We start from the raw sequence: 23,059 nt of genomic DNA, 5'->3' as shown, positions 1-23,059 counted from the left end.
GATAATTAATCTTTCAATAGTCTAAGTTCATGGTTAAAATATATTCTATGTTACTTATCTCAAAAACATATCAGTCTAATAAATTTATCAATATTCAATACTTTTATACCTATAAAAATATCGATGTACAACGTTTCAATCCATTCCGCTGTTATTAAAATATCGAGAGGAGCAACGGTGGTGAGTGGTGGTGGGGTTAATTCGCGACGACTAAGCTAGTGGGGCCCTGCACGACGGCAGGCGCCGGTCACGGGCATCAGGAAGAACCGAGGCCGAGGCTAGTACGTCACAGCCGCCCAAGGTCGGTTCGGTTCCGAGTCACCACGAAAGAGACGGGGAAACAAGCAGCGGTCGCTGTCGGCTCGCCATTGGAGACGGAGGTGACGCAGCTTCACTTTGCTCGCCGTCCTCATCACGCCGAACGCCACCTGCACCTCGAATCATGGGTCCTCGCCACGTTTCTTCTGCAGCAATCGCAAGAATATGACGATTCGAAGATAGAGACCAGACAAAAGAATGACACCCTCCATCCTCTGCAGCTGCAGGTGGCTCTTAGGGACCTCAAAAATCAATGCTGAAGAAAGCTTTGCATATAATAATCCTGAAAAGACGAAACGAAAAATGGAACCGATGACCAGATGATGCCGAAGCTCACCATCCTGCACAGTGACTGCGAAATGTCCACGCCACAGCAACTCCCGCAAGAGAAAAGCTTAAATAACTCAATGAAGGATGTCACCATCATCTTGATATCAACTTTAAGAGCAAACTGCTTCCAATTTCATTGTCGACATTTCCATAGTATAAATCTTCGTAATGTTTCATTCAAAGTATAAAAAATGTATTTGCAGAAAAGCCACCGAAAGTAAGTACACACAAGCTTCATTAGAGTTCTGTCCAATTAGGACAATACATAGTTGATGGTGTGGTTCTTGAGCTCAATGCTGTAGGCGTGCTGTGGGAAAACACTGTTAACTACATAATGCTCCAATTACACATCGATCAATAATGACAATATCATTTAATCTTTGCTAGCCTTGCTCTAAATAACGAGACAACTGATTCCAGCACTGTCGCGCTGCTTGGCTTGACTGCTAAAAGATTAGTCAAGACAATGAAGTAAAAAACCATGTTGAGATAGTATAGACAACATGGTACTAAGAAATAAGCGACTGCATTAGTTCTTGTGTAGGGGCACTGCCATGGTTTGGTCAGGTTAGGCTGGAGGAAATGGTACAAAGCAGTTGCAAACTTAGTGACCACTATGCTTGCCGTCTAATTGTCCTGCTTGTGGATCAGAATCCAAGTTCTTGTCCTCGGCTTGTTGGCGGTTCATCTCTACTATTGCATCTTCTTTTGTATTTTCTTCGATTTTCTTCTGCCAAGATGCAGCATCAGTTCTGCAGCTTGCATATTGCAGACAGAACAACAGGCTGCAAATGAAGATGAAATTTGATACCTGAAGAGCGGTATTTTGACTGAGAAGTTCGTCATATTCTTTCTTGATCCGGTCTACTTCTGCTCTAAGGGCAGTGTTCTCCTCCTTGAGAACCTCAACACGTTGAGCCAATTCTTCATACTCTGCCTGGAAGTAGCAACTCAAAGCCATTGACAATTACCTATGAAATGTCCTTTAAAAACAGTCCTATTTTCACTAGATGCATTGTACCTGCTTGCGCAACCTAGATCGACGTGCGGATTCCCTGTTTGACTGCTTTCTTCTCTGTCTTTTGAGTTCTCTTTCATCCTGAACTCATCAAGGACCATACAGTCAAACAACAAAGAACACTGAAAAGCCATTTCCAGATTACAGTGTAGTGTGATGCAGATAAGATAGAATAAAGGGACACAGAAACAAAACTGTAGCGTCACTGGCTTCAGTGAGAAATATGACACTAACTTGAAGGACCTAATAAAAAGGTTCAAACTTCACTGAAAACCACGCCAGGAAGAGCACTTACTAAAATTTGTTGTTTAATCAAAGAATGAGAAGTCATTGCCAACCTGCCACTGATTGTCATTTTCAGACAGCAGACTCAGATATATAACCTACCTGGGAGCAGTAGATTGTCCAAAGAGCAGTTTAAAAGGAACTTGAATATTATGCAGGGATACAGGACACCTATATGACTGTAGCTGAAACCTAATGTGATGAATGCTATCAAAGAAACATCTGTAGCTGAAACCTAATGGAATGTGATGAATGCTATACGCAAAAATAATAAATTATTCTGCGCATTGATATGCACGAAGCATTTATAAGTAACAAAAGTTTATCAAGTTTGGAAATAAGAGAAGTAACACGGACTAGAACGTAAGAGTTGGCCAGTACCGGTGCCAATTAAGATGATATTCTAATGACAAAGCTCTGAAGGCCCAATTGTTCACAGGCGACATTCAATTATCCTCTGAGTACCCAGATATTCATGTAATTTTCCAATAAATGCCAGAATATCTAGCACACATGGAAGAAGTATAGACCAAGTACCAGTATCTTAATCTTTGCCATGCATTTTCAAAGCACTTGTGAGGATCCTTCACCATAAAATGGGCATGACAACCGTGAAGACTCAAGGCACATATTAATTTGACCCTAATATATATTATGATCATACAATTAGTTAAAGACTTCTATGGCGACAGACTGATGATCAGTACAAATAATTCAAATAACTAGGCCTAAAGCTGAGACAAAACCTGTAGCCAAATCTCTGACGGAACCTTTTCGCTGGATCCAACCAGTGTGCCAGGAATTGTTGCTCCTGCATTTGTTGTTGCAGGAACCTTCCCACGCACTGGAGGGATAACAGATGGCGTTGGTGCAACCCAGTAGTCCATTCCTATATTCAAGTTAGTAGTCGGACCAGCAACTGCTGCAGGTACTCCAGCTGCTAGCATAGGCATTATTGGCACCATTTGATGTGATGGTGCAGTGATGACACCACTTGTGCCATTCAGGGATGTCTCTGCAATAACACATGGAAATAATGTCATGGACGTCAAGTTCATCAATTTGACTAGGCACAAAATATATAATGCCTACCATCCAAAGGGCCCTGTCCATCACCTGTCTTTGGTTCTGAGTCCTATACAATTTTACACAACATTAATATTTGATCTACTCAAAGATAATTGCAAACAACAAAGTAAGGAGTACTAATATTACATGTAAAAGCGACTTTTCTAAAGCCATTACAAACAGAGCACTTCCACAACTATATCAACTGTCGGCGTTTCAACACTACATGCATGCTTGAGAATATAGTTAATAGTTCAAGATTAAGATGGAAGCTGGAAAAAAATTGAAAAGCAAAAAGAAGATGGACAGTCAGAAAATAATTTTTTTTGGACAAAATTAGTCAGACTTAACAAAAACAGTAAACTAAATATCCTGATAATAAGCGCATTAGCTTCAATGCATCTTAGTTTTCCATCCATCGGTGAAGATGCTAGATCTGCTTTGGAAGCAAGTATATTACTCCTAGGTCACAACATATGAGATTTCTTTTAATGTTTTGTCCTCCCCCATCATACTTATCAACAAACTAAAATTACATTAGACTGCATCTTCATGAATAGCCTGGCCTTATTGCAAAGGTCCTGATGATGAAGCAAAGACTAAGTTCAGAAAGGGTTTTTATATATACATCCACTAAACTTCCAAAAAACCGCATTAGATATCCCATTCTTTGAAAATGCATATATATCATCTGAAAATTAATATCTGGTCATATATGACATTCTGTTAGGTTTTGTCTATATCATTAATCTAATCATGGTTAACATATATGCAATGTATATTTATATATTTAATTCTTTTTGAACTTTTATATATATCTATCGTTACATTTGTCATCTCCACGAAAAATATAGTAATTAATGTTAGTTTTACCTTTGAAATACTTGATTTATATATAATATGGGTTCTAAACCAACCTAAGTTAGATCATCACTAACATTCATTAACAGAAAATTTAAAGTATAAACGTTGGTAGATACGTATCTTGAAATATTGCAATGGTGAGTATAACATTTTGAAGGCCTAAAATGGCATATATGGAAAACATTTGTGCTCCAAATAAATATAAACCACAAATGTTGCTCAAATTCCCAATGGCCAATATCCTTTGTAAATAGATTAAATCCACATATGACCACATTAAACTAGGTATGGAACTCCAAAAACAATAATTGCACATACAAATGTGATATATTTAATGAAATAGATGCACATTATATCATAACCAAGAATCTATTACTAATAGTTGAAGTGAAAAATTAAGGTCCTTAAAAGTATATTTTAAACCCCACCAATTAACACTTGACCTCAGAGGATGTCATAAAATGAGCATAACTCGAGGATACATGTAAAATATATGAAGTTCACTATGTAAGTATTAATCTTGACTATTAAAAATAGATTAAAAAAGTCGTTAAGTTAATTATTATTGTTTCTCAAACTAGTAGCTTTTTCAAACACCTTTCAGCATTCTGGAGTTCCAGGAGTTTGATGCTTCAATATCAACGCAACAGCAAGCCACTAGTTAAATTTGTTATGCAAGTTTATTTGGGAAACACAACATTATCGGCCATAGAATTTCTAATACAACCAAGGTTACTTGTTATGAGGTAACAGCTAATAGATGCTCTACTACTAACATGAAACTTTAAGATGTTTTCCACAAACAATCAGGAAAGCAATAAAGGAAAGATGACTCACATTATGAGAGTTTGTATCACTTCCTTCACTTGAACCTTCACTTTCACTATCACCACTGGATACAATAGCTTCACATCAATGATAAGAATATTTAAAGCGAAGGCTCAAAAGGGTTAGATGAAAGCAGAGCCTCGTGATCATGATAAACAAAAACCATGACATTAAGTCAACCTTCTTGAGAAGACTCCATTAGCTGCTCCTTTATCTAGCTCATTGTTGTTCTTTCCTGTTATCATATTCAAACTCCCAAGACTTCCCTTTGATCTTTGAATTGGATTCCTTTCCTTACCCTCAGATGATTTTGCATCTCCTCCTGTGCTTGCAGGAACACTCCCCTGTGAGATGCAAAAGCATGTGGCTCATGATTTTGCTACAGTTGTACCCACTGCTGGACAAGAATAGATTTGACATTGTGGGTTAGCAGGCAACTCACACAAGCTTCAGCATTGCCATTTGGAGGTGTCATAGCATAAGGACTAAACGGGTGAGAACCCTACTCACATATTGCAGCAGAAAAGTAGTTAGTGGAACCTTGCATTGCACTGGAGAAAACAAGTCATGAATTTCAAAGGAATAAATCTTGGTTTAGTTGTGTTGTAACAAGACGTACCGGTGGCATGGATGGATGTGCATATATCCCATGAGGATACATAACATATGGAGGTGGTGGTGTTCCATAATGTGGCATAAGGTGCTGCAAAGGGAAAAGAATGATTATAAATACATTTCACCGAAGTATCATAAATGCGATACAACAACATGAGAAACTAACTTTCATGCGAATTTATACCACTATCCTCCTTTTATATTCACTCATTTCCATTTTTTCCACTTTAGGTTCTTTAGATTTACACTCAGGCTAACAACCTAACACAAGAAAATTTCTCATGTTATAATAATTATGAATATCATTAGTCCTTATAAACATAAATAATTCTCTATAAATTCTCAAGGTTCTTTAGTCAATGTACAAGCAACCTAGACGAAAGAAATTCTCTACAAACACAATAACTATGAATATCTTGTCTCATGCTATAATATAATTTGTACTAATAATCTGTTGGCACATAGACTAATGCCAGTGATGGGATCAACACAAAGGAAATTGTAATATTTGATGGGGATTAATTGTCCCTTCTCTGAACGAGTAAGCTATCTCCAAGCTAGATGGTTTATATCTACATGTGCATCATCATTGTTTCATCAAGCCATTCATGGCATGTCACAATGAACTCTTCTCTTCCATGACATATCTGGCCTTGTATGGAATGAACAAAAGTTGGACAGAAGAATCATTTTATCACATGCAGAGTTTCCAAATTCAGATTATGTCCCTCCATATTTGAACTCCTCGTACATTGACACAAAAATGATTAATCCAGCTGCTAGGACTCCATTGCATCTGAGAATTGAGGACTGGAAAAAAGGAGAATATATATATATATATATATATATATATATATATATATATATATCAGAAAAGGCACCTGAGCTCCCCACATATAAGGATGAGACTGAGGACTTGACACCACGGGAGAATGGAAGAAGCCATGTGGAAGCACCGGTGAATATGCCTATTTGAGCCAGATAAAAATTTTAAGGTCATGATAACATCTGAAGACAAGTTTTTCAGTAAATTCGTAGATCTTTTGGGAAGTTCTCAAATGTCACAAATCTATGATGCGAGAAATTTCCAGTTATAACCTGAAATCCAGACCAGTCAGGATAGACTGCAGCGCCAGGGCTGGAGCTTGCGGCCGGTGGCTGTTCCTGGGATGAGAAAAACCAGAACAAACAGATATTACGGGAACTCATATTCACATTAAACAGTCAAAATCAACCCTATCAGCAAATGTATGACTGGAATGCAGTACCTGCGTGGCTGAAGTCTTCGCCCCCTTGCAATCTGTTTCACTGCCTCCCATGGTCCAACGTCTCCCTCTACCTCACCGTACTCTAGTATGTTTCTTTTTCCCGCTGGTTCTTCTTTTCCTTTGTTTCTCTTGTCAAGCCATCTTATTTCTCTCTCAAAGCATCACATAAAGCAAATATCTCCGCACAGCTAACCAAATTGGGAAGATCAACAGCCGAAACCACTAAATTCCGGCTTAGATCTCGCTTCAAAACCCTAACTGTTCCGAAACCCTAAGAAAGCACCATAGACATCAAATCTGGAGCAAAAAAATGCCGGTGGCGAAACAAGAAAACCGGAATCCAAAGAAATCTAGCCGAAAAGTAATGAAACAACTATCTCCAGACACACATAGAAGACGTTGGATCGAGAAAAACTATGGAATTTACATGAAATACAAAGCTCTTGCGGGACCAGCGAGAGTTGGAAGCTCGATCATGAACCAAACAAGAGCGCGAAATCTCGGTCGGGCGATCCCATTCGTCGATCTCCGCAGGGAGAGGAGTGCGAGGAAGGGGGAGAGGCCGATGCTGGGGAGAAGAGGCAGAGGAGGGCAAAGTGGGAATCCGTAGGTATTTTGTGTTTAGAAAGCTCGAGTCCCTTTCAAGCTCTTCCGTCATCTCGTACGTACTAAGATACAAGTATAGCAATGTTGGGCTCAGGGATTAAGTGGGTTGGGCTTTACTAACTTGGATATACTAACAAGGGCGAATTTTATGAAAAAGTTTCTATTTTATTTTAATTTGATACTCTTATTTTCTATAATATCTATGATGCCCTTCGTCGTCAACTCGGTGTCTCTACTCTCGTCCTCGTCCACCTCCATTCTGTATGATTCCCTACGGCTCTTGCTTACTACTATTGTCCGCCTCCATCTCCACTCCATACTACTGATCGCTCTCGCTCGACTCCATCTCCATCGCCCATCGGCTTTGTCATTTTCATGGGAAGTGATTGCTGCGAAGGAAGTGGATCGGGTGGGACTTCCCCTCCCTCCTTTGTGTAGCCCATCATGTCGGGCATCGTTTGCATGAAACTCACTTATTGTTTCATTCCTTTAAGCATTACCATCATCTTCGACATAGAAGACCTCTCTCTTATAGCCATTTGCTAAGCATTTCCTTACCATATTTGTCAAAGTCCTCGCTATCTCCTCCTCTCTCTTACTTATCGTCTGTCACAATACATATGACCTTCGTCTCTATTTTGTAGTCTTCTTATATCATGATACTCTATAATAAAATCATGATTTTATAATCGTCCTAAGATGATAGATGCATAGAGTGGAGTTGGGTAATGACGATCACGAAATTAAAAGTTAAACAAAGACGATAAGAGAAAGACAATGTGAGAGAGGGCTCGACAGCCATCATGATAGAAATCATCTAAGCCTCATAGTGGGGTGGACGTGGATAGGGGACAACAAGGGACATTATGAGAATTATAGAAAAATAAAAATTAAGAGCACAAAAAAAATAAAAAAAGAGATTTTTTTTCTTCAGAGAAACTGTACTACTAATTAGAGCTTAAATCTAATCTAAAATATATAAATTATAATTTAATAATATATACGAATTATTTTTATATAATTATTATTCTTAATCAATGTAGACTCTAATCACCAAATTCAATTAGTTCAAATACAATAAGATATCAATTATGAATGCCAAGCCAACATGAAATGTACGGAAAATATTTCTTCATTAACTACGTCGAGTAAGATTCAATCACAACATACGAAATCCAATGGATCCGTATATAATAATACATCAACTTACATATCTATACACAATATTTGTTTATTAAGGCGTTTAATTCTCAGTTATCAAAACAACTAATATATAAAATAAAAATTTTCATGTATATTTTCATTCTAAACTTATCGAATTAATACTAAACACTCGAAATCATTATGAGTGTTTTTTTATCGCAACAAATAATCATTGACACCAACATTTCTTTACTCGATTAGTTTCATCGCATTTTATCACGTGAATTTGGAATCAAAATTCATCAAACCGAGTGTTCCAACAATCACGATGATAACACATTCTGACACAATGCAAAAAGATATAAATGAGAACAGTATATTCAGGACTAATTAAATGTAATTAGTTATCTTTAGTATTTTGATCTTTACATTTTCAAAAATTAAATTGAGTCATCATTATACTTATGAAAATAAAATATTTAGTCTTGTTTCACCTCGTGTCATCGACTCTACTAACAAAAATATAACATGTGCTGTACAATACAAAGTTAAAAAGATAATTTTATAATATTATTTTCATCGATCACAAGAAAAAATTCAGGAAAGAAACAAAAATTTTTTTTTGGAAAAAATAAAAAGATCGAAAGGGTGCCGATAGCTAAGTCTAAACTCAGATATTGAAGTCGAATAAGAAAATCACCTTCATAAAAGTTACATAAAGGAAAACTTAATATCAACGAGAATAATATTATAAAATTACAATTATATTTTAATATTATTTTTTATACATAATAATATGTACGGTATTTTTATTAATAGAATTGATAATGAGAAGAAAAATAAAATTAAATATTTTGCTTTAATAAATATAAAGAATCCAATATAATTTTTAAAAGTATCGAAGAGACACCAACATAACTAACTAATTAGCCCATACATTAATCACATATGTCCCCGTATCATGCAAAGCTAAGCAATTGAGATGGGGAATGAAAGGGACATACCATGTATCCACAATCATCCGCCAGCATACGACATCTTACATTAACTCGGACACTTGAATTCGTTTTAGTAGTCTAAGATGGCGTCCACGTACATCACTAACGTAATCTGCAAGTAATCTCCGCTCGAGTCAACCGCACGCCCGGTCGAAGTCGGAACTCGAACCGGCCCGAGGCTGAACCACGGCTCACTGCACTGTGCCTGCCACGTGCCGCTGCCCACATCTTCTTCACAAGCGCTCCACTCCCCACTCTTGGCAAAATATCGGGCCCCATCCAACGCCTTGAGATCGATCCAAAACTATTCTTTGGCCGTTGGATGCTGGAGGTCGGCAGATCGCAGTATTCTTCTTCTCCTTTGGCCGCAAGAAAGCGGCGTATCGCTGACCGTGTTCTGCTATTTGTAGCCGCCCGTCCCTCCGCCGACCTGCTCTTGCTCTTCTCCTTTTGCCGATCTGGTACATCGAGGCCCCTCCGATCGCGAGAGAGAGTAAGAGCCCTTGTCGCGGAGATGTGCTATCTTGCCTTCAACGGTATCGATTGTTCTTTCCGATCCTGTTGTTTGTTCTTTCGCTTTTTGATCTATTAACGATGAAATTTTATGTAGGAGAAGTTTATTCCGTTTCATCCCCATCGTTTCGTCTTATTTGTGCTTTTGTTTCTACATCTGGGGCTAGATCTGCTCATTCAAATGTGTTGTTGTAGGTGGATTTTGTCTGTAAAGAGAGGGGTTTTTGTACTCTTCTGATGTCATGGTGCGAACTCGGGGCAATCGGGGTGGAAATGAGTGGTTGGGTGGTTCTGGTCGTTGCTTGGTCATGATGCATGTTGAAGGGAAAAGGATCATGTTGATCGACATGATTAATTATCTTAGGGAAAATGATCTTTGGTTTTTTCTATGGTTCTGTCAGTAAATTGCTTTTTTTGAGATGTTAATTGACTCTGATGTTCTACTTGATTAAGGGAACATAAGGGCTACTTGCATCAATTTACTGACGTAACAGCCCTGAGATAGACATCCAAGTAAAAATAGCAATCTCACTTCTGAAATCTCATAGGACACAGCAAAATACAAGGGGTCCTTGATCTTTCCTGTAAGACAGCCATAAGGTTTGCAGTTTAAGTGGCCTCCTTTTAGGTGTCTTTGAATGCAATACTTTCCAAGTTGACAAGGCCTTTGACTCATGGTCGGATCCCCTCTTTGTCTCAGAACACTTCTGGGCTCTAAAATTCATGGTAGTTCCGGAAAATTTGACTTATTCTTTAGACGATCCTCCTCTAATTTATATTACTTATGGTGTTTTTTATGTGCCAGTGTTTAATCTTCTGTTCGTTACCGAGTGACAATGATGTAGGATGACCACTGATACTAATCTGGCAGAGGATAAGTTCATGACTAGCAGAGATAGTACTTATTCAATTTGTGAGAATGGGGGAAGAGATTGACATTAGAGAAAAAAGTTTCACTCCTTTTCACGTCTCACACATGGACAATGAAATTATGCAATTATAAAAACGATGTAAGCAATCCGTAAGTACCTTCATTTTTTTCCCAGCATGGCAGTAGTCATTTGCATCCCGATCAGACTGCCATAGCCCCAGAGAAGATAGCAGTGTATGCTGCCATAGCCCCATGGAAAAAATCTAATTTGGTGCTGATAAAATTACATACACCGTTACTGGGCTCAAAGGTAGCATCATTGTTTGATCCAATAAAAATAAGTAGAGATTCATTTTAGTTTCCATGAAGGACATAGAGTTCCCAACTTTTACTTAGAGAGCTACAATTAAAGTAGTCCATGGTAAGGGTCAAAGCCTTACCAGGATTACCTTTGATTGCTATCATAATGAACCTAGCCTAAAAATTTACATGGTTGATGCCCCCAAAAAAAGAACACTTGAAAGTTTGCCAAAGCCTACTATCAATGTGGTACTAATCGGATTGGGTTGTTACAAACTCCCTCACTTAGAATATAACATTCTCATTACATGCCATACAAATCATAAATTACATATGTATCGCCATGATTTCTCATGGGTTATGTGGTCCACATGGAAGGATGATGCAGTTTTTTTTTTCCTTTCAAAAAGACCAAAGGACCGAATGTTTCTCTAATGGGCCATCACCTAATATTTCTTTGTGCAACTCCTAAGAGCCTACTTAGGACTGAAGAAGTAGGCCCAGAAGAAGAATATCAAAATACATTGCACACCTCAGCACTTTATCTGCAGAAGAACAGATGATAAATAATTACAGGAGAGCAAATGCAAACCAGTCAATGAGGATAAAATATCATGAATACAAATGATTAGGCAGAAAATCTAGTAGGACATGAAGACAACAACTCTTGAACTGATTGAAATTTTTTTACATGGACTTCCATTGGGTCTACAGTCCATTTTTATTAATAGTAGTTTAGAACTGATATACACCCTTATTCACTGAAAACAGTTTGTTTTCTGCTTACTTTGGATTTGGTCATTTGGTTTTAGGGCCACATTTTGCATATTCTTCTTTCTACTTGTGGTTCCAATAGAAAGAGAAGAGTGTGAATCCTCAGAGTTGGTGTCAAGAATTTTTTAGTTACAACTTTGAGGCTTGTTTGGTCCTTTTATATTTTAAGTTATTGGGCCTGCCACCGTGAATTTGGATTCTATTTTGTGCAGCATCTTTGATTTGCAATAAGATTTCTTTTTGCTTTTGCAATTCTATTAGCACGCTTTACAAAAATATGTTGAACATTGTGCTTGTTTCTATTTGCTCCAGGATTTCCTTGCTTGTTGTCGGTCTACCATTACATGAATTTTTCCATCTATAACTCGACGGGAAGTTATTGATTGTCCTCAAGTGAGGTTGGCTGTTTTTGTGGAGACAAGCCCTTTGAAGAGAATTAGTCAGTGGTTAACAGACACTTCCTTGGGTAAAAATGGAAGATATGAGCGTAAAGGTATTGGATAAAAATGAAAGAATTATGCACAGTCTGAAGAGAAAGAGAGAACCTGATTCATATTTCACTAGTGGCCATGGCCTAGTAGCACATTCGCATATCACAGACAGATCCTCTCTAAGGGGCTGCAACATGATGAGTTGTAAATCTAACTTCAGCTGCAGTTTTCAGAGCCATATTGTTAATAAATATCGCAATTTTTCAAAAAGTGGGTTGCCGGTCAGAGTGTTATCTTTTGAGGATGGTGAATGGAGAGATTTTCCTGAGAATATCATCAGTTTGGTCCAGGAAGATTTTCGTCTAAAGAAAGGAATTACTGAAGCAGATATTCAGAATCAGCAATTTTTGTTAGACTTTATGCACATGATTTACATAGATTTGAAAACAGGATTACAGAAACCAATTGCTTGGATTGATGTAGATGGGAAATGTTTCTTCCCAGAAGTGTGTCCTGAACATTATCATTTTGGCAAAGGCAAACAAGTTCACATGATTTGTGATCCAAATGGTACTCGTGAAGTTGAAGCCCATTTGAAGATTTCTGTTAGTGCTGCTGAAAGCTCAAGTTTACGACTCGATGACGAGGCTATGTTTAATGTCAAGAGGATCAAGAGTGAAGAAAATTCTGCCTGTGCTGAAGACAATGAAACTGTTGGAGAAAATGATCCGTGTTCATTTCTCCCTCCAAATGTCTCTGCTTCAGGAAGTTGGCAGGAAAAGGTTAGGCCGGCTGATGACCAGCGAATCAGTGCTGTGCAGCATTTGTTACTTCACAGTTTGGGCAAAGTTATTGATGCAAAGGACATTTTTGGAATCTGCAAAACTCCAGTGGAAAATGACTTAGGTTTGAGTCGACTTGGCTTTTTTCAAGAGCAGGTTGTGGTCACCCAAAAACTCCGTGGCAATGCAAATGTCCGTTATGCATGGCTTGCTTCCTCCAAAGGTGCTGTCGAAGAGATGATGTTGAAAGGGGTTTTGAAGATACCTGAACAGAAGCCTCTGTTTGGCAATGGCATTCATCTTGCACCAGCAAATTGTTCAAATGTCTGGTGAGGTTCAATATCAATTTTATCATGATTGTCTTCTGGCAATTATGGAATGATCCTTAATTCTTGTTCTAGAAGGCTGCAAACAGCCCTTTATTTGCATTTGATGGTTCCTCTTGGTCATGCACTATTCTTTGTTTGCTAATCGTCCATGATGAAGAAATATCACTAATCTACATATATTGTCTTCAGTGCTCGCTATTCTAATGTTGACGACAATGGTTTTATCCATATGATGCTGTGCCGCGTTATTATGGGAAACATGGAGCTAATTCCCATGGGATCTAACCAGCATCAGGCCAGCCATGAGAACTTTGACAGTGGGGTCGATGATCTTCAGAATCCAAAGCATTATATAATATGGGATTTGAATATGTATACTCATATCTATGCAGAATTTATTGTGACTATAAATTTGCCTACCAATGCCAAAGGTAACTTTTGCCGTAGCATCTGGTTGATTTTTTTTTTTAATTCCTTTATATGAGTGCAAACTTTATTTCAAAGCCTGTACTTTATTTGTGACTGCAGAATGTTTGGCTAGCGATGGTGGTATGTCTTATGTGTCTGCTTTAACAAATTCTAATTCACCTTGCAGCTTATATCAGGTGTGTTTTACAAATTATAATTATTTTTAGACCATATTTCATGGAACACTTAATTATAGTCCAGATCTTAGCTATTAGGATTCTTGTGCTGTAGTAGATTGCCAACTAGTCCGTTTTTTGATGGATATACAGTAATGGCTGACCATCTTATCAATTTTTTTTTTTTTGCATATTTATGATGAAATGGGTTTTCTGTTTGTATTTCTTCAAATTCTGTAATCCATGCTAGAATTTTTTATTGCATGGCAAAGTTCTGAAGATGATGCTGAACAAACTTCATATTAGGATCTCCAGTTAACCATGTTTAGGTTCCACAACAGAAGACCTAGGATTACATAATTATTGTGCTATTTTTTTTTAAATCTGAAGCAGTACTTTTGCTCTTCTATTGTTATTGAACTAAGTGATGGCCTTGCCTCCTTTGTGCCATAGGATAAGAGCCACCCATCTCCAGTTGTTGCAAATCAGCTTCGAGGTTTATCGTCAGGTCGAGCTCCAAGAACTCCAACCTCTCCATGGATGCCCTTTTCAATGTTGTTTGCTGCAATTTCAACTAAAGTGCCTCCTCAAGACATGGACTTGGTTAACACTCATTATGAAGATTTTAAGGTCATTTTGATTTTCAAATATTACTATTTGATTTCATGTACTTTCACATATTGATTAACTCCATATGTTTTTTCCTTTTGTCAGAAGAGGAAGATAAGCAGGATTGACTTGGTTAAAAAGTTAAGACAGATTATTGGTGATAAATTATTGGGTTCTACAATAATGAGGCTACAACACATGGTCAGTTTTATCAATTTTGATTGCTGCTCATGCAGTACCTGCTAGACTACTAAATCTGTGATTCTGTTCAGATCTGATCTTTTGGCATATGATGAAGCGGAATAGCATAGATTTGGTCATAAAACTTGAGCAATCCATTATTTTGAGTTTTTTTTTTCTTAATAGTTTATTTTGGTCCTATTGGCTCTTATGAAATTTTGATAATTTTTATCCATTATGGGCAAACACTAGGTTTTGTTTGCTTGTAGCTGATTTACATTTTTATCCCTCTCTCTTAGAAGGTGCACTACCTACTTGTGGGTAACAAAGGTATTAAAGGACAAGCTTTGGCTAGGTTCTCTTGAGAGCTTGCCTTTGAGTTAAAAGCCTTGAGCTCAAATTTGTTTCTTAAGCACTGAACTATTTTCGCTAATTGTGGAACTAGCTCCAACATTATGGTTAGTTGAACTTAATTGTAGAGCTTCTATATCGGATCCCTTGTTCACCAACTAGGCTTGGGTTGCGAATATATCTCTGATAAAAAGACTAGTTTATTTAAGGGTAAACCTATGAAGTGTATGGGTTCCTATAATTTCCATTCTTGAACAAGTCCATGGTTCTGAGAAGTCAACAAAGGCAAATTGGGTGTCTCGATTGTACTCGTCCGATATGGTATGCTTTATGTTTACTGTTGGGATGTCTTTAATCTAGGGCATCCACTGCATGGTTGGCTGAGAATTTTCCCATCACTTAGTTTTCCCAAGTTATGCTAGATAAATATAAGCATCAGTTCCTGTTTATGAGATGCCTTGATCCTTACGTGTTTAGGTGCTTCCTGCTCCTTGCGTGTCACGTTTGTTAACCTAACAGAAAGAATCTCTGGTCTTTTAGCCGTGCCTCTTTCTCCCTTGTATAGTCTGCTTTACTTTTCTCATGTCAGTTTATTTCCACCCTATCTTGATATTTATGCTGGATGAGAAGTGTACATTGGTTCTTATGCTGGATTTTTGAGAGGCATTGGCTATGTTAACTTTCTTAAGATCGTTTTCAGAATAGAAATACACCAACCAGCAAGATTTGCAGATGGCTCAAAAGTTTTTTTTTGAGCAAGTGTTTCGGTTAATTTGGCTATGTTATCTTCCATGATTGTAGGTTAACCTGCTTAATTGTAGGAATTCTAGTATTCCATCCCTACAATTAGTTCAGCAACAGCACATCGGCTTGATATTTACTCGATCAGCTTCAAGGAGCAAAAATGAAACTTGCATATTTTGACGCTTTTACATCCACCCTATCCCTCAACCACTGCTGTATTTTGCAGTTACCACCTATGGCCAGACATCAAGCTCCAAAATCCTAGCCCACAGGCCTGTAAAACAAGTCTTGACGTGGTGATGCGCCTCTGCTCAGAGCAAATTGGCAGGAGCTGGAACAGAGTCAGACAGGCGTTGGGAGTCGGATGCCTCCAGGTTTGAGTTGGTTTACTGGTCATCATCCTAATGGTGTCAATACAAGTTAATTAGGCAGATGATACAGGGAATTATATTTTATATTTCATGCTCTGTAGGAACATGACAGTCCTCTGCTTTGTTGTAGGCGTTGACTCTCGGGGATGTTATTATATTCTTTGTCTTGCATGTTATCAAATATATTATTATTTGCTGTCCATTGGTAGTCTGAAAGTTCGGTCATCTTAATGTGTTTTGGCGATTCTTAACCTCGATCATGATTTCCTTCATGACCTCCTTACTTGCCCTGTTCATATAGGGAATCCCATAATTGCGCTCGTCCAGATCACAATTGCAAGCGCTAGAACGCATGCTTCCATCTGTTCAAGCTGCGCCCGCATGACTCATTCATGGAGAATATCTAGCAGAACAAAGATGATGCAACCATGTCCACCTGGATCAGTGCTGGAGCTGATTCTGTTCGCGGCCAGCAGCCTCATCAAGGCTCTCCTGCGGTGGCTGGTCCCTGACACCAAATCCCAAGTCGGAAAAAAAGAAAAAGGAAGATAGGCAAACAGAGCAATGAATACACAACATAAATAACCATAATGGTTCCAGCACAGCATGCATCATTCAATCCAGTTCTACCAACCAAACCCCCATCCGAGGCAACTCAACAGAAACACAAACACAAACACAAACCAACAGGAAGCTGACCACCACAGAGCAAGAAGTCAATTCCCGAACCAACGCCCTCCTCCCCTCGTGAGATGGGCTTCGCCAGCGAGCAAGGGTCACATCTGGTGCGCTCTTGACTTCCCTCCTTCAACCTAACTAGTCTCCTTGGGCTCTCTTCTTCCACTGACATGTTACAGTACGACGCTGCCACTTGAACTAGACACTCTACAGACTCCACTACCATCCTTGGAGTTTACCTTGAACCCCGCCTTCTACTTCGCCAACACGACCACTGGGGCCATCGTCACTGAAGAGACATGTTGACGAGGTTTAATGGTTCAGTACTTAGGGTTCAGGTAACTCCAGTCACTTCCTCGTGTTATTGATCCGGCGCCACGGCAGCCGGCTCGGCCATGGCCGTGCCACCGGCACCGGCGATCACGGCTCTAACCTGTTGCACGGTGTTGCAGAGGTGGTTGTTGATAGCGGTGACGGTGGAGAGGTTAAGCTTGGCGGAGGGGACGGCGGTGGCGAGCACCTGCATGCCGACCGTGAGCAGGCATCCGACGGTGGCGTGACCATCGATGCCGCTACTGGTCCCGGCGTTTGGTTGGCGGGCGGCGGGCGAGATGACGAACCCGGTCGGGAGGAGGGGAATGTAGGACGGGTCCTCGCTGCTCATCGCCACCTGCACGGCGTCGACGTCGATTGCGGCGTACACCACGATGCTGCCACCGGAGGGGTGGGTGCTGCTCTCTTGGAGCAGGAGATCCACGCTGTGGGAGGAGTTGCTTGCTGCCTGAGCGAGTGGATTACACATGCACGTAGAAAATATCTCAGTCAGCAATCGAAAGCAAAATCGGATGAAGTGCGTGGGAGGGCATACTGACATTGACACGCAACAGTGATATGCAGTTCCTCGGGTGCGAGCCATTGGCTATATGAGCCACCTCATGCAACGAGTTCCCGCTGGAGAGCACATCCAACTGCAGCTGAACGAGACACAAGAAGGTAGCTACCTCAAGACACGAACAAAGATGCAGATTGCAGTAAACAACAAACCACGAAGTACCTGAGACCTCCTTTGCTCGTCCGTCAAAAGCTCAAACACCTGGTGATGGGAGGAAGGAAGCCATGTGGTGGACACTGCCGTGAGAATAACCCCATTTGGCTGGCCGGGAGCAGTATTTTTCTTAGTTGTCACCCGGACCGTGTCATCAGAAGAATCCGAGAGCGCCGTCCATGACTGCATTCCAGAGGCATACACGCCGGTGCAGAATGTTGTTATCATTCTCTGTGACAGCCTCATCATGTTCTTTCTCGCCTCCGGAGATGAGATAACTGAAACACCGGAGTACACGGATGAGAGAACCGCAACACAGTTCAGTGTAGGACTTTTCTGTGGGGATGAATCGGCAGAGATACCTCCATTGTCAGAAATATTTCTCGCCATAAGGCTCGCGAGCCGCTCACATTGCCTTTGTAGGACTGAAACCCAGCGTGTAGCTCCGAATGCCTCACCGGCGCTGACAAATTGCTGGAATATCTGATGCACTGGTTTGTCCTCCACCTCTGCATGTTCTACCCAGATCACCTGCCCAAAGAAATATGAGGTATAAAGCAGGTAACTCTGATTTGTTCTTGTTATCTTTCTCCTGTGTTCCTCCATAAAATTCTTAACCATGTCCTCTATTACTATTAGAGAAGTGATCATGGCAGGTGAGCAACATTCCCAGAACATAGAAGAGCTTTTTCTTGTCCCGGTGATACATAAACACAGCAAATCAAGTTTCCGTACCTTGGAGTACCCATTGGGCATATCTTGGATGACACAACCAGAAGTCCTCCTTCTATACCAGGGGAAGGGGCTTTGAATGCCATCTCGGAATCCATCAACGGGGAAGTCGACTATAATCCAAGTGCCTTCTTCTGAGTTCTGCTGGCAGTACCGGAAGAAGTGAGCTTCACGGGCGGGCACCAACGGAGATAGAAATTGCAGCTCTGCCTGCATCTGTTAATGGCCCGAACATGAGCAAAGCAGATGCCAACAACAACGTGTATTCATGGAGGTGATCCGACAAATTACCAGATGCAAGCAGCCATTGCCGTGGCCGGGAACTCCGGGACTCAAAACCTGCACCGTTCTGGACTTTGCGACAAGGGAAGGAAACAGCTCCATCCATTTGTTCTGGACAAAGTAACCGACAGGGTAAGAGCTCATGATGCTACAGAGACGATTCATGGATCTAGGAAAAGATTGACTCACTGCATCCAGGAAGGCATCCACCGTTGTGATGCCGTTCATTATGACCATGGCACTGTCCCTGGAAGTCTCCGTCCTAAACCGCCCCTGTTGCTGCTTCAGGTCCATCGGCCATGGACACATCCTCGCATGCTCTTCCAAGTTCAAGACCTCCACGGTGCTACCACCTCTTCGGATCCACAGCGGCTCGTTCGTGTTGCACATCCTGACCAGGTGATCTGCTGCCGTCATTGCCAGGTCGAGAACCAATGGCCTGTCTTGGTCCATGATGAGCATGCCAGGGAACGGCGAGGGCTCATCGGAGATCTGCGGGATGGGGATCAGGTCGGTGCAGCTCACCACCGGCGGCTCGTGGAAGTGTCTGGAGTAGATGCCCATGTCAAGGTCAAGAGAGGGGAGCAGTAGAGGCGGTGCCGGCCCTAATGGCTGCAACTGCCGGCCACTGTAACGCGACGCGATGCAGGATAGACGCTCAAGCTGCACATTGAAGTGGTGAACAGAGGAAATGATAGCAAGAGCAAGTGCATGTGGAGGTAACGTCGTTCTGGGAGGAGCTAGGTTAGGGTTCAGTACCTCGTCCTTGAGCCGGGCGTTCTCGATGCGCAGTTGCTGCTCGTCGAAGGACATCTCGCCGAGGATGGCCGGGCCGCCGCAGCTGGGGCAGACGACGTTGCGAATGGCTGCCTGCAGCCGGAAGTTGTCGTTCTTCAGGCTCTCGTTCTCCGCCCGCAGCACCACGTTGTCCGCCCGGTCTTGTTGAGCCTGCAGCGTGCCGCAGTTACAATCCCATGCATATCAGTAAGCTTTCTTCCACAACGAATAGCATCTAATTCTTGTATCATTGTTGGTACTGATGCATGAATGAAGGGTTGCAGACGCACCTTCATCTGAGTCCGGCGGTTCTGGAACCAGAACTTGACCTGGCGAGGCTTAAGGCCGAGTTCTTGGCTTAGCTTCATCCTCTGCTTCTCGTCCGGGTGAGGGCACTCCTTAAACATCCTATTAATGGCCATCGAATCATATCACATCATACCATATCATTAACAGAGATGGATGTGGTGAGAGTCTCACGCTTCCATCTCTTGAATCTGCCGGGCGGTGTGGCGGTGGTAACGCTTCTTCTTCGCAGCCGTCTGCTGCAGTTGCGACGGCGGCGGCGGTTGCTGCAACTCGTTGTCGTGGTCCTCGCCGCAGCTGAGCACTCCGTCCAGGGGTCCGCTACCAGAGCGGCTCTCCATCTCCTCTTCCTTGCTCCCACCCCTCCCCATCAACATCATCCCTTCCTCCTTCTTACGCCACCACAACCAAATCTTAGCGACAATGTTTTGAGAACGCGTAGGGTAAGGTATAGGAAGAGATCAGTGCTTACCGGAATGATGGAGGAGAAGGCATGGAATGGTGGCATGTTAGCCATGAAGCTGAGGCTAGGATTTTGGATCGAAGAGGAGAAGAGCGAATCGGGTGACACAACGTTGCCTCCCACCATGGATGACAGCACTTGACAGTCTCCATACATCTTTAGCCTCTCTTTCTTGACCTCCACTTCTTTTGCCCTCGAAACAAGAAGACACTCGACTGTTTTGCCTTTCTCAGAACCACACTTCGTCCATCGTCAAGTAAACAGAACCAAACACGGTCGATGGAGAGATCCTCGAAGAATTAGAGTACAACGACACGAGGAAAACAAAAGAAAGAAGAAGGAAGGGGAGATCTGAGAAGAAAGAAAGAAAGAAAGAAATGTAGGAGGAATGGGATAGAGGAAAGTGCAGTAATGGCGAGAAATGAATGCCACTAACCACTGTCGGTGTTTCTGGGAGAGAGAGAGAGAGAGAGAGAGAGGAGAAAACAAGAGAGAAGACCTCCTGTCTTCTCCCTCTTCGTGGACCTACACTTAAGCTTTTTCTTCTTCTTCTTCTTCTTTCCCCGCTCTCTTTCTCTCTCTGTGCTGCTTCACAGACAAACGGTATTAACTCTTCTTTCTCTCTCCATCAGAAGAAGAAGACTCACTCTCTTTCACTAAAAGCTTTATTGGTAGTAATTATTTATTACCGGTGGGGGTAATTAGTGGGAGGGAGGTTTCAGAGGGAGAGAGAGAGCGCGTGGTGGTAAATGCGACTTTAACTGCGGGCAGCAGAAACCGATTCCCCGCCAGGGAATCTGCTCCGCCTGGCGTAACGGACACGTGTCTTTCGTCGCCTCCGGAGCAGCGTTCTCTCCCCTGCCCCGCGAGTCAACCCTCCCCCTTCTCCCTCCCTCCCTCTCTCTCTCGCCCCCATCACGCGCTTTCGCTTTTTGCCGCCGTCTCCCAAATGTCTTATGTGAGACCCACCACGCCGGTGGGGTCCACCGAATGAAGCGGCTCCGATTCGCTCGATCTGGCGTTGGATTCGAAGAGGAACGTCGCGCCAGCTTTGACTCGACAAGAGTGCTGCCCTTGAGATTGGTGGGTCCCGGCGCCAGCTACAGTCGCAAGGAAGGTTGATGGGGTTTTGAGAATGAGGTGTCCTCCATGTGGCGCCGACGTGGCTCCATGTGTGACGTAGATGGAAGGCGAAGCGACGCTTCACACGCTTCTGGACGCCAACCTCGATTATAATGCCCCTAAAGGACATTGGCATTACACAGCCATATAGCTGATATATTGGACGTAGTATTTACGTGTTATCAATTAGCTACATCTAGTATTTTTATCCTTATATTTTAAAAATTATATTGACATCTATATAATTACGAAACTAAAATATTTGATCCATTTATCTTAACATAATTAATTTTATTAATAAAAATATAAAAATAAAAAGATAATTTTAATATTCTAGTTGATGATGACGGATGTCATCGATGCTGATATAGACCGGTATCGTTTGACATCTTCATTGGTAATCCTTTCATTGCTCGTTAGTACTGTAATTCGTCATCACTGATTATAATATTAAAATTATATTTTTTATTAATTAATTTGATGATGTTAGGTAGGGTAAATAGATCTGAATATTTTAATTTTATAATTATAGATATATCAATATAAATTTTTAAAAATATAAAAACTAAGATACTAAATATATCTAACTAATAAGATGCCCCTAAAGGACATTGATATTAGACATCGATGGCGACGGAAGATGTCGATGCCAATGTAAATGCATAACAACTTCGCTTAACATCTGCATCGATAGCTCTTTCGTCGTTCATCGACACTATCATCTGTCACTACTGATTGAAACGTTAAGATTATATTTTGATATTTTATTTTTATTTTCATCGAAAAAATCGATAATGTTAGGATAAATAAATATAAATATTTTAATTCTATAATTATATCGATATCAATATAATTTTTTAAAATATAGAGACAAAAGGACATTAATATTACACAGCCGTATAGCTCATATATTTGATAGGATGTATTGGGCAGAGCGTAGGTAGGAATAAATCGAAGGGAGTTGGTCGCTAAAGAAAGTAGCATGCTTCGGTAAACGAAGTAGCATCGCTGTGTGACGTCTAATTCTCTGACACCACTGCTTCTTTGAAGTGCGGACATGAATAGGGAGGGACTTCTCATGCACGATATGTGCTCTCGATGCCACACTAGTGTTCATCAGATTCTGCAGTAAGGATAAGTCGCGTCATATAAATGAGGGTAGAATACATAGCACAGAATACATCACGATTGAACCAAACTTGGTCGGTAGATTCCTTCTTTCATGCCAACACGAGCAACTATTGCTCGCAAAGTCTTGCCACAAATATACTCCAAAGGAAGAAGAACACAACGATCGATTTCTTGGATTGAGAAGCTGAATTCGACTGTGTGGAGAGGGTGCTCACTGGCCTTGCTTGCTCGTCACGCACAGCACTGTTCTGGGGAAGAAAATTGAAGGCACGGGTAAATGAGCTCTGAGACAGACCATAAAAGAGAGTAGTGATAAGTGAATGCAGATGCTGAGAGATGTAAC

The 23,059-nt window shown here is 41.0% G+C and overlaps 3 protein-coding genes and 1 long non-coding RNA gene across 13 annotated transcripts; 2 read left to right on the top strand and 2 right to left on the bottom strand.

The window, feature by feature from the left end:
• Positions 1-866: 866 nt before the first annotated feature.
• LOC103984914 (bZIP transcription factor 1-B) lies at positions 867-7,218 on the bottom strand. Of its 4 annotated transcripts, none has more exons than XM_018826793.2 (13): positions 7,022-7,218; positions 6,595-6,865; positions 6,425-6,484; positions 6,208-6,294; positions 5,331-5,414; positions 5,154-5,213; positions 4,892-5,055; positions 4,721-4,775; positions 3,044-3,086; positions 2,698-2,966; positions 1,670-1,747; positions 1,460-1,585; positions 867-1,378 (listed from the first exon to the last, which is right to left on the bottom strand). In XM_018826793.2, the coding sequence occupies exons 2-13, from the start codon at positions 6,643-6,645 to the stop codon at positions 1,253-1,255; spliced, it is 1,203 nt and encodes a 400-aa protein (XP_018682338.2). In that variant the 5' UTR covers positions 6,646-6,865; positions 7,022-7,218; the 3' UTR covers positions 867-1,252. The 4 variants fall into 4 exon arrangements, with proteins under 4 accessions (XP_018682338.2, XP_018682336.2, XP_009400763.2 ...); XM_018826791.2 differs by having other exon boundaries at positions 867-1,375; positions 6,425-6,490; positions 7,022-7,217; XM_009402488.3 differs by having other exon boundaries at positions 6,425-6,490; positions 7,022-7,216.
• Positions 7,219-9,673: 2,455 nt separating this feature from the next.
• LOC135612429 (inactive poly [ADP-ribose] polymerase RCD1-like) lies at positions 9,674-16,382 on the top strand. The gene is made up of 7 exons (XM_065108729.1): positions 9,674-9,877; positions 12,112-13,341; positions 13,531-13,772; positions 13,870-13,946; positions 14,379-14,555; positions 14,640-14,735; positions 16,036-16,382. Exons 2-7 carry the CDS (start codon positions 12,272-12,274, stop codon positions 16,072-16,074), a joined length of 1,701 nt encoding a protein of 566 aa, XP_064964801.1. The 5' UTR covers positions 9,674-9,877; positions 12,112-12,271; the 3' UTR covers positions 16,075-16,382.
• A 357-nt stretch (positions 16,383-16,739) lies between these two features.
• On the bottom strand, positions 16,740-20,816 carry LOC103985069 (homeobox-leucine zipper protein ROC3-like). 7 transcript variants are annotated; one of them, XM_065108728.1, is made up of 11 exons: positions 20,473-20,814; positions 20,175-20,392; positions 19,985-20,102; positions 19,677-19,865; positions 19,107-19,580; positions 18,927-19,028; positions 18,639-18,851; positions 18,266-18,434; positions 17,913-18,181; positions 17,731-17,826; positions 16,740-17,639 (listed from the first exon to the last, which is right to left on the bottom strand). In XM_065108728.1, the coding sequence occupies exons 1-11, from the start codon at positions 20,617-20,619 to the stop codon at positions 17,220-17,222; spliced, it is 2,415 nt and encodes an 804-aa protein (XP_064964800.1). In that variant the 5' UTR covers positions 20,620-20,814; the 3' UTR covers positions 16,740-17,219. The 7 variants fall into 7 exon arrangements, with proteins under 7 accessions (XP_064964800.1, XP_064964797.1, XP_064964798.1 ...); XM_065108725.1 differs by having other exon boundaries at positions 17,731-17,832; positions 18,266-18,851; positions 20,473-20,816; XM_065108726.1 differs by having other exon boundaries at positions 18,266-18,851; positions 20,473-20,816.
• On the top strand, positions 18,327-19,994 carry LOC135612430 (uncharacterized). The gene is made up of 2 exons (XR_010486968.1): positions 18,327-18,464; positions 18,560-19,994. It is a non-coding gene; the product is annotated as an uncharacterized LOC135612430 (long non-coding RNA).
• Positions 20,817-23,059: the final 2,243 nt, after the last annotated feature.

This window comes from Musa acuminata, chromosome BXJ2-5 (genome assembly GCF_036884655.1).
Source record: "Musa acuminata AAA Group cultivar baxijiao chromosome BXJ2-5, Cavendish_Baxijiao_AAA, whole genome shotgun sequence".
In the NCBI taxonomy this organism is placed as follows: domain Eukaryota; kingdom Viridiplantae; phylum Streptophyta; class Magnoliopsida; order Zingiberales; family Musaceae; genus Musa; species Musa acuminata.
Note: the sequence above shows the minus strand (reverse complement) of the source record. Positions and strands in the feature narration are given on the sequence as shown.

Coding starts and splice junctions, on each gene's coding strand:
- LOC103984914 (XM_009402488.3), bottom strand. CDS start 6,645: ATGGGAGGCAGTGAAACAGATTGCAAGGGGGCGAAGACTTCAGCCACG. Junction 2,967..3,043: donor TGGACAGGGCCCTTTGGATG/GTAGGCATTATA, acceptor GTGTTATTGCAG/AGACATCCCTGAATGGCACA. Junction 1,379..1,459: donor GTCAAAATACCGCTCTTCAG/GTATCAAATTTC, acceptor GCATCTTGGCAG/AAGAAAATCGAAGAAAATAC.
- LOC135612429 (XM_065108729.1), top strand. CDS start 12,272: ATGGAAGATATGAGCGTAAAGGTATTGGATAAAAATGAAAGAATTATG. Junction 13,342..13,530: donor GCAAATTGTTCAAATGTCTG/GTGAGGTTCAAT, acceptor TATTGTCTTCAG/TGCTCGCTATTCTAATGTTG. Junction 14,736..16,035: donor TAATGAGGCTACAACACATG/GTCAGTTTTATC, acceptor TGTATTTTGCAG/TTACCACCTATGGCCAGACA.
- LOC103985069 (XM_065108722.1), bottom strand. CDS start 20,619: ATGTATGGAGACTGTCAAGTGCTGTCATCCATGGTGGGAGGCAACGTT. Junction 20,393..20,472: donor CCTTCTCCTCCATCATTCCG/GTAAGCACTGAT, acceptor TGGTGGCGTAAG/AAGGAGGAAGGGATGATGTT. Junction 17,640..17,730: donor TATCACTGTTGCGTGTCAAT/GTCAGTATGCCC, acceptor CCACTCGCTCAG/GCAGCAAGCAACTCCTCCCA.